Source organism: Mobula birostris, chromosome 17, assembly GCF_030028105.1.
Source record: "Mobula birostris isolate sMobBir1 chromosome 17, sMobBir1.hap1, whole genome shotgun sequence".
Lineage (NCBI taxonomy): Eukaryota > Metazoa > Chordata > Chondrichthyes > Myliobatiformes > Myliobatidae > Mobula > Mobula birostris.
The window spans coordinates 63,262,557-63,276,747 of record NC_092386.1 but is presented as its reverse complement, the minus strand read 5'-3'; the positions used below and the strand labels follow the sequence as shown (position 1 = coordinate 63,276,747).

The following is a 14,191-nucleotide window of genomic DNA, read 5'->3' as shown; positions in this document are numbered from 1 at the left end:
TATCCTTATTGGGATTTTTTATATGCCACATTAGATCTGGAGAAGTAATTATTTCGTTCTCCTTTACACTTGTGTACTGATGAATGACAATAAACAAGCAAATGATTGATTTAGTTCCTTGGCCTATCTTGGCTTACAATTGCACAATTTGCAAATAACTATACATAGACAAGAAATTTTGAATTTCACCTTTGCTCAGTCTACCACAAAAGGCAGGATCTTCAGGTGGCCACCCATTTCAATTCTACTTCCCATACCCATTCAGACACATCTGTTCATTGTCTCCACTACCACCATGAGGTCAAACTCAGGTTGGAAGAGCAACATCTCATATTCTGTCTGGGTAGCATCCAACCTGATGCAATGAACATCAATTCCCCCAACTTTGGGTAATTCCAACCCCCTTCTTTCTTTCCCATTTCCTAATCTGGTTGCCTCTTCAACCCTTCTTTTCTCCTTACTTGTCCATCACCTCCTTCAGGTCCCACTCCCCCTTCCATTTCTTCATGGTCACTGCCCACCTATTAGATTCCTCCTTCTTCAGTCTTTTACCTTTTCCACCTGTTCCCTCCCAACTCCTTACTTCATCCTCCCTCCCACACCCACACACCTTCTCTCTCACTTGGTCTCACCTATCACCTGCAAGCTTCTACTCTTTCCACTGCCCCCCACCATCTATTTCTAGAATCTCGCCCCCTTCCTTTCCAGTCCTGATAAAGGGTCTCAACCCAATACATTGACTGTTTATTCCCTTCCATAGATGCTGCCTGATATGCTGAGTTCCTCCAGCATCTTGTGTGTGCTGCTCAAAATTTAAGGTTATATTTGAGATTTCGTCGTATACAAATCTGAACCCTTATTATCCCAAATCTTCTCTTCTCGAAGGAATTGATCCCTTGTGAAAATGTGTTTGTAAAGTAGCAGCACAGTAATTTCTCAAGAAGAAAATTTCCCCATGCTTCTCTGGATTCTGAGCAACAGCAGGCTACTTAATTGTGCAAGACATTGGAGCAGAGATTCATACTTATAAACACACTTATTGGCATAGATTTTGTTAAACTATCAGGCACCCTACTGCTTTTGCAGCATCTCAGCCAAGGCCAAACTCAGCCTAGATCTGCTATCAGACGGGAATTCAAGAATACAAACAAGGCCCATTAGAATTATATAAATATTTTCATTAAAAAAATGCCTTTATTCATTAGACTACTAGCCAACACAAATTATTCTTTACAGCAACAGGATTCAGTACCAAAGAATTCACAGTATGATGATGGAATAATCAATACGAAGTAGAATGAAGCTTTTTTAAAAAAACTGCAATGATGAACACAGCTAAATTAAATTAAAATCTGTTTCTTAAATTAAAAAAAAAACTGTCATTCTTAATAAGCGTTCTCGTTACAAACAATGCCAGGAAAAAAAATTACTTTGACCATGACTGTCATCATTGGGGACATTCACCACTACATAATTAATTCTATAAGTACTGCTGCTTGTTATTATATTTTCCAGGAGTTTAGTATTAACAATCAAAATGAATTTCACTTCACGATATTTAGAGAGTAATAGACTAAAGAACAAGGTGACTAGTGACTGCAAAAACAAAGAAAAATATTTGGGATTTGAAAGTCCAAAGTTCCACAGTTCCAAGAATAGAAGGCGGCAGTTTCCTCCTTATCCACAAAATATGTCTGGCTGAGAATGATACAGCTCCAAATCAATGTAGCTCCCCAAATATTATCTACAAGAGTGATAAATTAGCTTAAAACAGTTATGTAATTGTTTGTTTACTTGACAAGGTGTTCTTCTTAAAGTGCTTTGCTTCTTATTATTCTTTGAGAACATTGAGCATTTCATTTCACTATGAAAGTGAGAGATCAAAATGATAGCATCAACATAGGACCCTTTATAGTTTCTAGCATATTATAAACCCTTTTCAACAATAGAATTTGATTTTCCTGAACATCCATTTTCATACATGCAATTAACAATAAGACAAATCATTCAGATACATTGATCAAGTATGACCCTGACTTGCTAATTAAGACCCAGTCAAAACTTAGCTGAATAACCTTGAACAGGCCTTTTAGTAACATTTGGAGACCAATGCCTATGTTCATATTCCAGGGGGAAGAGGTGGGAGTTATACTGCTTTTCTGCAAAGACCACCTTTGTAACAGCAAGCCAGGTGATTATTGATGTACAAACCAGTGCAATGGACTTCTGGCAGCTGATAAAGATAGCAATGGAAGGAGTGACCATTGCAATGTGTTTTCCAAAAACAAATGTTTTTCTTTATGACAGGGTTGTCCTCCATCAGAAAGTATAGCACTACTGGTAACCCAAGGACAAGGGACATAACCCACAGGTGGGCAGCATGATAAATTATAGATGGAAAGGCACACAAATGGAAAGACAAATCTTAGAATGATGTTTTTGTAGGTACTGATAAGGGATGATTCCCCATTTGAACCAGGATTGGTTCCATGATAACTAACGAATAATCAAGAAAGCAGTAAGACACTATCAACCATTTTCAAAGTTCAGTGATACCAGAATGTGAGTGAACTTAAAATCATTCCACTTCCCCTCAGGGCACCTTCATTTCCAACTGCTAAACAGAACCAGGTTCTGAATGGACAGTTCAGCCGTCTAAAGATCAACCTCTATAAGAAAGACTGGTCCTCAGTTCTTTGAACGCCGAAGTATTCAATCCTAAAATGTAGATGGTCTCAAGGGGATAAAAATGTTTTATCTGTTTCTTTCCTAAATCAAGTTTTTGATTTAAAAGCTTTACATGAAGGACCAAAAGGCAATTGAGCTGAGGCAAACTACTAACAGTGACAGCCAGTGGGATTCACCACCCAGAGTTATTGTAATCAAAGGAGAGATGAGTAGTCATATCACCAGGCTGTGCACCTGGCAGCAATGTGGAGATCAGGCAGGAAAGCAGAGTTGATACTAAAGATCAGACCAGCCACAAAAGCAGTCAATGGCAGAGGAGGTTCAACAGGATCTATGCCTCCGCTGGTTATTCCTCACACTCTCATGACAGCAGCTCGTGGGGAAATAGTTGCATTAGTCTCTTTGATATCGGATTCACTCAATGAGAGTTTCACTGAAGATTTGTGAAGCCTACTTTTGATCAAACAAAGGCAAATCAGAGTGTGTTTGAATTCTGAGAGACTAGAAGTTATGGGTGAGCACAGAGAGTCAGGTAATAATGTTCTTATCATCTCCGTGAGGTATAATGAACAAAAGTTCCAAAGCAATGTTGGTCTTTAACCCTGGAAAAATAGCATTTATTTGTGATAAGACCATGCTTCTGTTCTACTGAGCCAGTGTGACAGCTTAGACCAATGCACTTTGAATAGGTTCTAAACCTTGAACCAATTCTAATACTTGGTCTTAAAGAAACAAGATAGTCAAATTGCTGAAACCTGCTTTGCATTTACAAGTTGTTATAAATGTTTGAAGTGATCCAGCTTGCCCATTTTAAAAGCATAGAAAAATGCAGTTGTGAGGTACAGGAAGATCATTCTTTCCACACTGAATTTAAAAAAGAAAAATTAAATTGAAAATACTATTTAAGTGAAACCTGGAATACTTTTTAGACAAACAGTAATAAAAATATAGAGCTTCAACCAAAATTTTAAACTGGCAGTGATGATAGGCAGGAGTATCAAAGTATATGGAGAAGAAGATGAGTGTAATGATTTTAGTCCAAGGCTTCCCCAACCCCAAACACCAGCGCCCAACATTATCACCTCCCTGTAGATTACTATGTTTACTTCTCCATTTTCCAGGATTTTGCTATCTATAGTTCACAATCATCAGTAAGCTAGTTGAGTGGTGTGCAACAACAACCTTGAACACGTCAGCAAGACCAAAGAGCTGACTGTGGACTTCAAGAAGGGTACGATGAGGGAACACGAACCAATCCTCAGAGGAATCAAAAGTGGAGAGAGTGAGCAATTTCATGTTCCTGGGTGCCAATATCTCTGAGGATCTAACCTAGTCCCAACATATCAATGCAGCTATATAGAAGGCAAGAAAGTGACTACATTTCTTTAGGAGTTTGAGGAGCTTTGGTTTGTCATCTGTCGAAAACTTCTACAGATGTACCATGTACAGGCTGCATCAATGTCTAGCATGGGGGTGGGTGGGGAGAGAAGAGCTACTGCACAGGATCGAAAGCAGCTACAGGAAGTTGTAACTAGACTACTAGACTCTGTAGTATCCAAGGCATCTTCAAGGAGTAGTGCTCCAGAAAGGCAGCATCCATCATTAAGGGCCCTCATCCCTCATCACTCAGGTCATGCCTTCTTCTCACTGCTGCCATCAGGTAGGAGATACAGAAGCCTGAAGGCACACACTCAGTGATTCAGGAACAGCTTCTTCCCCTCTGCCATATGATTCCTAAATGGACATTGAACCCATGAACATGACTTTGCTTTTTTAAAAAATGCATATTACTTCTGGTTTTGCACTATTCTTAATTTTACACCTATATACTTGCTGTAATTGAATTTTTTTTCCCACACTATATCATGTATTACATTGTACTGCTGCCGCTAATTTAACAAATTTCACGACATATGCAGGTGATAATATACGTAATTGATTCTGCCTGTTGGCAGGCAGAAGGCCCACAGAATGAGAAGTAGGCCCCAAGATCTTCCAGGGCAGGTCTCATGTAACTGGTCTGAAAAATGTGCATAAAGCCACAACCTTCCAAAAATAAGGCCTTTAATGTTTTAACATTTGTCAGTCTGTCTGAAGCTCCAAGGTAAACAGGATACAAAACATATGGCTTCAAAAACAAACTCTTCAAGAGAATAATAAAATAAAAATCACTGTTCAAGCTATTTTAACTCTATAAGTTCAAGTGCACCAAAATGCATTTGGGATCTAGTTTAATATCAATTCTCTGTAATGTCTTTACAACAATGACAATTTAATTTTTCCCAATAACCTGACAGAGTCAACTATGGAATAAATTCTTCAACTCTACAGATGTTCTCTCACATCCAAACATTTCTTCTGTGAAACTTACCTAGCGTGAATGCCAGGGTACTAAACTGAACCTTGTTATCCACATCGGTCCAAACCAAAATATTATTTGGATCTTGCAGGACTTAATGGCCATGAATTTCATTATCTGTGGAGCTCCCAATTAAACCATTGCAATTATCAGCAGCAATTCTGCTTCAGAGGAACCATATTGATGAAGCACGAAATCATGGTGAACAACAGCTTGTTGCCCTAAGGAACACCTGTAGCTATGGGGACACGTAGCTTCCAAAAATCATAGCTGCCTTCCTTGGTGTGAAGTACAAGATATTGCCCCTTGATTTCCATTAAGCTTACCACAGCACTTAATGCCATAAATAAAAGTAGAAAATGCATGAAACATGCTGTGTGTCATGTGGTACTTATGGAAAAAGAAACAGTTAACTTCTAAAGTTTTGGACTTTTTATTGAAACCAAAATGTGAAATGTTAACTTTTTTAAATTCAGATGTCCAACATTTGCAGTATTTTGATGCTATCTTAATGTTAAATACTGCTTTGAAGTCAAGGGCAGTCACTTGCACCTCACTACAAGAATTCAGTTCTTTTCTCCATAAATGAATACAATGTAGTTAAAAGCTTTGTGGTCCAAGCAGAACACAAACTGAATAATGCTGAGCAAGTTATAAGTACTCTTTTTGATTTACATAGTCAACCAGAGCCTTTATCTCTTTGATATTAAGTGAGAACAGACTGATGGATGGTAACTGGCCAGATTGCATTGGGACTGCTTTGTTTTGGCAGGACATGTGGGGATGGTGTCCCACACAGCGATGTGCAGAAGCATGAGCAGGGTTTCTTGGTACCCAGAGCCATCCAGTGGATTCAATTGTTTCCATATATTACACAGAATGAACTAGATTATATTGTTTTTTCATGACTGGAGGAGGTCCTCTCAAAAGGAGGCTCTAGTTCATTCTGGGCTATAATAACTTATATAAAGACTATAATTAAATGTGCATTTGAGGATAACAACCCCAGAAACTTGAGCAATTTCACAATTATAGTTGTCACGTTGCTTTGAGAGTTGGTGATGTGACTGAACTCCAGAAAAGGGTTCAATGGCATGAAGTGGAAAAACAGGTTTGTACTCTGGAGAATCAACAGCAGCAGGGTGTTGGAAACTATTAAAGATAGTGAAAGGGGAAAGCAAGCACCTTGAAATCAGCTAATGAAGGAAATTCTGACAGATAATGGTCAAGGTTTCAGAAATAAATTGTCCACAGCTCCAAAATATAACAGTGAATTGCTTAATCCAGATCCTTTGCAGCAACTCATTTACCTACTCTATTCAGCCAGCTTACTGACGACCCACAGCTAAGATATTGCTCCATCTATCTGCACGATAACACCCACATCCCATTAGTTTGAGGATAAGGTTAGAGTACAATTTTTAAAAAATCAAATAATTCAGTGACAATCTATCCAGAACTAAGACTATTTGAAAATAATATACTGGCACTCACACTATATTTCCATGTGCATTTCAAAAGAGAATATGTATTTTATAAAAAGTGTTAAAATATCAGGTGTTAATAAAAATTAGTTCTACATCAATTACGTTTAAAATCAAACAATGAAAATCATTGTGTCTTTAATTCTCTTGTTTAAAGAATGTTGGGGGGGGGGGAGTTTTGAAAAAAAAGTGTAACTCACTTTCTCAATAGGCTAATGAGAAAAGGGTAAGGAATGAAGTAGAGGGACCAAAGCTGCAACATGACTGCTAAGGGAGCATGGAACCGTGACTACCCAGATTTAGTCCTCAGGATATAGTGCAATATTTGTAGTGGATATTTTTTACATTATGGTCTGCTAGCTGTTGAGGGCTGGGAGTTAGCTGGATTTGGCTGAAGGGAGGCACCGTACAAGAACTTTGTTCCTTTAGAGAAATACGACATGTATTAGGATTTCAAATATATTCAATATGAATTCTGCATTGCAGGAATGAATTCTTTATCTTCAATAATAAACAATAGAAAATAGAATTATTACATGATAGGAAAAGGCCTTCTGACTGATAGGATTCATGATGTCATTTTTCAGCAATAAGCCAGTTAGTGCTAACTCATTATCTATCACCCTGCAATTTTCCTTTCCCCTTAAGTATTTATCCAATTCCTCTTGAAAGATGAGAGTGAATTTGTTCAACCACACTTTTGGCAGTGTATACCAGATCACAACTGCTTAAGTCATTTTCCCTCATCTACATTATGTTAACATATAATAATCCTATTTACCAATCACGCAAACTGTGGGCTCATTACTTCTTGACTCTTTCACAAATTACAACAGCTTTTTCCTTCTTTACCATGTCTACTTACCCGCATGTCTTTTAAAACTGCCAAATCTCTACTGCTCCATTCAGTACTGCTCCCAGTTTCTTCAGATTGTCCACATAACACAAATTCGTCATGCCTGGAATCACTCCAGTAATGTTTCCCTGTCCCTCTACAAGGACCTCACTACTTGCTAAATTTCATTTCCCAGTGTTGTACATTCTGTGGTAGGTTTGACAGATCAATAACAATTAACTCTAATAAATAGCTGGTTTTAGAACCCCTAGCTACATTTTGCAGAACCAACTTCCATTCATCACAGAATCTAGAGGAAGTGCACAAACTATGCTTCTTGAACTGTGTGCATCTCTGATCACCATGCTGAGAAACTCCACGTGGAGACTGCTCTGTTTTCACTGGGACATTTCACCCTTACCTCAATTCATTTGTTGAATTTGGCGGAAACATAGAAAATAGGTGCAGGAGTAGGCCATTCAGCCCTTCGAGCCTGCACCGCCATTTATTATGATCATGGCTGATCATCCAACTCAGAACCCTGCCCCAGCCTTCCCTCCATACCCCCGATCCCCGTAACCACAAGGGCCATATCTAACTCCCTCTTAAATATAGCCAATGAACTGGCCTCAACTGTTTCCCGTGGCAGAGAATTCCACAGATTCACCACTCTCTGTGTGAAGAAGTTTTTCCTAATCTCGGTCCTAAAAGGCTTCCTCTTTATCCTCAAACTGTGACGATCTATTTTGGTAACTCATTGGTGAAATCATAAATTTATTGATAAGGGATCAGCACCAAGAACACACTGCAAGTGTACAAACCATGAAAAGTAAATGGAGCATGCAAGTAGAAAAAGCATTGAACATGCGCAAGAATCGTGGAAAGCCATAGTGTGGATACCTCCATGAAACATCCCTTATTAATCTAAATTTTAGGCACTAAAGTTTGGTGATATCCTTGAATTCCCATAACATATGTCCTGTCAGATGGCAGCTTAAAATTACACAAAATTAATTTTTAATTTGCCTAAGTTGGCTTGGCAAGGGGGAGCATCTATGTGTTTTTAATTACACAGAATGAATTTTTAATTTAAGTCTGTAATCTACCTATAGGGCAGTTATTTTGCACGTACCTGTATTTAATTACACAAATTAATTTTTAATTTAGCAGAGATGGTCAGTAGGTTATACTGCAAAAATCAGTAAAGCAACTCATTTTAAATCAAGATTTGGGGAATATTTTGTGATGAATTCTGGTGCCTTGCCATTACAGCTGATCTGTAAATTTAGTAGTCGTGTGCTGAGATTTACAAGTTTTGCATAAAACTATAATGCCTCAGCTAATGTCAGAACTGTTTTACCATCAAAACTGAAGGTAAATTGAAAACAATGACATCTTTGTTTTAAAGGCAGATATTACAAAGGAATATGGTCCAAGTCCATCACCCCAGCAAGCAACCCTGCAGGACTGAAATGCATATTGTAATTTCAGGCAGAAAAAACATCACTCTCACTTTAAGGCAAAAAATGAGATTAATAGATTTGAGGATGAATGGTATGAGTGAAGCATCTAAAATCTTGGTCCTGGGAGGTGAAAGTTGAAGTTTTCTGAAATGGACATGTTGAAAGATGAAGGAATTCCAGACCATGAGGTTTACTTAGCCAGCTAAAAATGCAACTAGCGTACAAATAGCAAGACTACAACTGGGAGCTGGATGGAAAAGCAGTCAAAATTGTTAATAAAAGTTGTTTAGGTATTTGGAACACATGAGATAGAAAGGAATAAGGCTGTGAAACATGCAGAACACAGGCATCAACGTTTCAGAGAAGCAGTACAGAGAGGAGACCAGTGGCTGGCCAGAAGAACATTGGAATAGTCAAGTCAAGAAATGACCTAGAAGTAGTGTGGATATTTAAAAGGTGAACCTTAAATATCATAATCAAAATCTGAAAGCCTTGAGCAGGATGATCGGGTGGCTGTGGGTAGCTCTTTCACCTCTTAACCATTAATGAATGCATGTCACAAATATGAGTCAGCAAATTATCTCTCTTTGATGCACCAAAGAATTCAATATTGTTGCTCTTCTTTTTAGATGCTTGACAGCTGATCCTCACATCAGTGATACCTGGTCATTAGGACTGATTGAATTTAAGATTCAATCAATCTGGCTTTATTCATGTCAGATTGCAACTTTACTTTGCCAGATTTACAGATTAGTGCCTGTAGAGAAGTTCAAAGGGTCTTAAGATCTTGTTTTTTTTTAATCATTCAGGAACATGTGCATATTCATTTAGGAATCAGACTCTGAGCCCCAAACAGGAAAAGTGCAAATAATTCAATATTTTCACAAAAGCTGTATTTTCAACATAACTAAAATGTTGACACTGTCATATTATACCTCACTATTTATCATGCAATTCTAGTCATTTTATTTAAACTACATTTTTTAAATGTGTGCACTTTTATTATATAGGACAAAACTAGATCAGTTAATTCAATTAGTCTCTGCTTGTATTTCTGTTCCACACAAGCCTCTCTCCAAATAGTGTTAGAATTTTCCATCCCCCTAAGGCAATGATCTATCTTATTTTTTATTTCATGATACAGTACAGCAACAGGCCCTTCTGGTCCAATAAGCCTATGCCACCCAGTTACACTCATGTAAATCGTACTTCTTTGGAATGTGGGAGAAAACTGAAGCACCCAGAGGAAACCCATGTGGTCATGACGAGAATGTACAAACTTCTGCCAGATAGTGACAGTATTGAACCCAGGACATTGATGCTGTAATAGTGTTATGCTAACCGCTATATTACCGTGCGACGCCTTACAAAGCTTCATAAGCTTTTCCTCCCTCCCCCTACACAGTACACTTTGTCACCTCTCTACACAACGTCCTGCCCCCCACCAACTCCCTTCCCCACCTAGATGTTGCTTGAAACCTGAAAATGCTGGAAATACTCAGGAGTGCAGGCAGCTCTATGGATAGGTCAACGGCCTTGTATCAGATGGTTCTGGTGAAGATCATTAACTTGAGATGTAGACACTGCTTTGCTGCCCACAACACTGCCTGGCCACACTTTTTTTTTACAAAACTATATGTTTATTTACATAACAAATACACAAAGTACAAGCATGAAGCATTTACAAGACAGTGAATAAATTCAAATTAAAATATTATTACCGTCTATAAAACAGTGTATTCCCTGCCCAGCCACCATACTGCCCGACTTTCTTTCCAGCACTTACTACCTTATATCCCTCTTTTGACCAAACTTATTGTCTCTTAGCACAATTTCTTGTGTGTCTCAGTGACAATTTGACAACCACTACAGCAAGGCATTTCTTAGTATTTCTATAAGAGCATAAGATGATAAGATAAAAGAGCAGAATTAGGCCACTCTGTCGATCAAATCTTCTCTGGCTGATTTATAATCCCTCTCAACCTTATTCCCCTGTCTTCGTCCTTTATCCTTTGACGCCCTGACTAACAAAGAATCTATCTCTGTTTTAAATATACTCAATGATTTTGCCTCAACCGCTGTCCATGGCAATGTATTAAACACGCTCACCATCTTCTGGTTAAAAAAAATTCCTTCTCATCTTTGTTCTAAATGGACATCCTTCTCTTCTGAAGCTGCTCCCTTTGGACCGAGACTCACCCACTATAGGAAACATCGTCTCCACATCCAGCCTGTCTAGGCCTTTCACTATTCAATCCCCCGTCATTCTTCTAACCTCCAGCAAGTATAGGCCCAGACCCATCAAATGCTCCTCATACGTTGATCCTGGACTTATTCTCGTGAACCTCCTCTAGACCCTCTCCAATGCCAACAGGTGTTTTTTTCAATAAAGGGCCCAAAACTGCTCACAATACTCAAAGTTCACTCAGATCAATGTCTTATAAAGCCTCAGTATCATGTTCTTGTTCTTACAAGAGGTGATTGATAAGTTAGTGGCCTAAGGTAGAAGGAGTCAATTTTAGAAAACCTAGCACATTTATTTTTCAACATAATTCCCTCCTACATTTACACACTTAGTCCAGCAGTCATGGAAGATACGGATCCCTTCTTTGCAGAAGACGGCGTCTTGGACCTCCAGGAAGTGGTCCACAGCAGGGGTGATTGATAAGTTTGTGGCCCAAGGTAGAATGAGATGAGTTATTAACTTCAAACTTTCTGCATGATCACTCAAAGAGTTGAACTGCATGTGCATGTAATGAGAGCTGTATAACTCATCTCCTACCTTAGGCCACGTACTTATGAATCATCACTGCTGTGGATCACTTTCTGGAGGTCTAAGACGCCAACTTCTACAAAGAAGGGATCTGTATGCTCCATGACCGCTGGATTAAGGGTGTAAATGTAGGAGGGGACTATGGTGATGTAGGAGGGGACTATGGTGAAAAATAAATGTGCTAGGTTTTCTAACATTGACTCCTCCTACCTTAGGCCATGAACTTGTCAATCACCCCTCATATATTCTAGCCCTCTAAATGAACACTAACATTGCATTTACCTTCCTTGCCACTGACTCAACCTGCAAGTTAACCTTCTGGGTACCGTGCACAAGGAGTCCCAAGTCCCTTTGCACCCCTGATTTTTGACTTTTCCCCAACTAGAAAGAAGTCTACACCTTTATTCCTTCTACCAAAATGCATGATCATATACATCCCTACATTATATTCCATTTCCACTTATCAGCCCATTCTCCCAATGTATCCAAGTCCTTCTGCAGACTCCCTACTTCCTCAACACTGCCTGCCCCTCCACCTATCTTCGTATCATCTGCAAACCTGGTCACAAAGACGTCAATTCTGTCATGCAAATCGTTGACATATAACGTGAAAAGAAGCAGTTCCAATACCAACCCCTGTGGAACAACAGTTGTCAACAGCGACTGACCGGAAAAGTCCACTTTTACTCTGACTCTTTGTCTCCTGCCAATCAGCCATCCATGCTCGTATCTATCCTGTACTACCATGCCAGACTGCTTATCTTGTTAAGCAGTCTGATATGTGGCACCCTATCAAAAGCCTTCTGAAAATCCAAGTGAACAACATCCACTGACACGAGGAAATCTGCAGATGCTGGAAATTCAAGCAACACACACAAAATGCTGGTGGAATGCAGCAGGCCGGACAGCATCTATAGGAAGAAGCATGGTCGACGTTTCAGGTCGAGACCCTTCGTCAGGACCAACTGAAAGAAGAGATAGTAAGAGATTTGAAAGTGGGAGGGGAAGGGGGAGGGAGAGATCAGAAATGATAGGAGAAGACAGGAGGGGGGAGGGAGAGAGCTAAGAGTTGGAAAGTTGATTGGCAAAGGGGATACAAGGCTGGAGAAGGGAGAGGATCATGGGACGGGAGGGCTAGGGAGATAGAAAGGGGGAGGGGAGCACCAGATGAAAATGGAGGGCAGGCAAGGAGTTACAGTCCACTGACTCTCTTTTGTCTATTCCACCAATTACTTCCACAAAGAGTTCTAACAGCTTTCACTATGCTAAAGCTGCCGATGTAAATATTGCTGCTGTTAGGTGCAATTACAAAGTGTTATTTCCAATAGAGTTCCATGAATTTTGTATCGCATTTGTACTTATCCAAGGCTCCAGGATCATAATGCAAAATTAAAAGATACTCTGTTACTCATTTAAAATTTTAGAGCATTGACTGCTGGAGTGAAGACGAATGTGAAAGCACTTAACATTAATCACCTTAACAGAAAGATAATGGTGGTAAATACACATTCGCAATTGTATTAGTTGAAGAACCACAGAAACAAGATTTTTTTAAAAAATTAAAGACAGCCATTTTGGGGAAACACCTTAGACCAGGTTGTTGAAACAGTGATAAAAATCCCTTTGGACATTACTCAACACTCCCCATCTCATCCTCTGTCAACCCTTCTGGCATGGTCCCCTATCTACTGTGGAGCTCTATTACGTCCTTTATTTTTATTTTAGCCCCAAAATGTTAATTCTACCCTTGTGTTGGTTTTGTTCTGAATTCTTGACTGGATAACTAATATAATTTGCACATCAACAAATCCGATACTCCGGAATTAATTTCAGAGGTAGTGTACCATACACTACACTGTCTCATAACAGGTTGAATTCTGCCAGCCAAAGATGAACTTCTAGGACATGCACTTCACTCACTGATTCAAGCAATTCACCTCACCTGCACATTTTAACAATTTGTTTCAGATGTAATCAGTTGTGTTTTGATACAAATCCTTTCATATTTGAGCAAGTTCATTTCTTGAGATTGTTCTGTTCATGCAGCATCTCTTCTAATTAAACAGAAATTTACTTATCTTCACTACGTATTAGAAAATTGAAGTACTTGGTTTCTTTATTCAAGTAATTCCTTCCTTGTATTGCTGTACATATATGGGACAACTTTTCCCAGGATCACGTTTACCTCCAGCTTCTTCCAGCTACTGCCCAATCCCATGCACTTAACCCTGAGTTTAGGTGATACTTGACACCCAGGCTGAAGACACCACTGTTTATTCTGCAAGAAAAGCTGCCCTTAATTTTCAGAAAGAGGTCTTCGTGTTTTCTGCAACTAGAGAAAACTGTAGTGGCAAATATTAAAATACTGATACAATAACAATTTTAAAAGGTTAAAATCAAGTAGTTCTGCAGTGGTAATAGAATAAAGCCTGATAATAGATTAAGATCGTGCCTGTTCCAGTAATTGGATAGGAGACTACACTATATATTAGGATTCATGTACTGAGGTGCTGTGTGGTACTTGGTCATTCTCATCAAGAGTAACACATTGATGCAGAACATATGGTATAAATGCTTCAATGATGAGAA

At 39.0% G+C, this 14,191-nt stretch overlaps 1 protein-coding gene across 1 annotated transcript in view; it reads right to left on the bottom strand.

The window, feature by feature from the left end:
- Positions 1 to 14,191, bottom strand: part of slc24a2 (solute carrier family 24 member 2) — a 250,813-nt gene that overhangs the window by 199,239 nt on the left and 37,383 nt on the right. Inside the window, exon 2 of the mRNA XM_072281116.1 lies at positions 10,987 to 11,006. Coding sequence (XP_072137217.1) covers positions 10,987 to 11,006 — 20 coding nt within the window. The remainder of the gene's footprint in view (positions 1 to 10,986; positions 11,007 to 14,191) is intronic.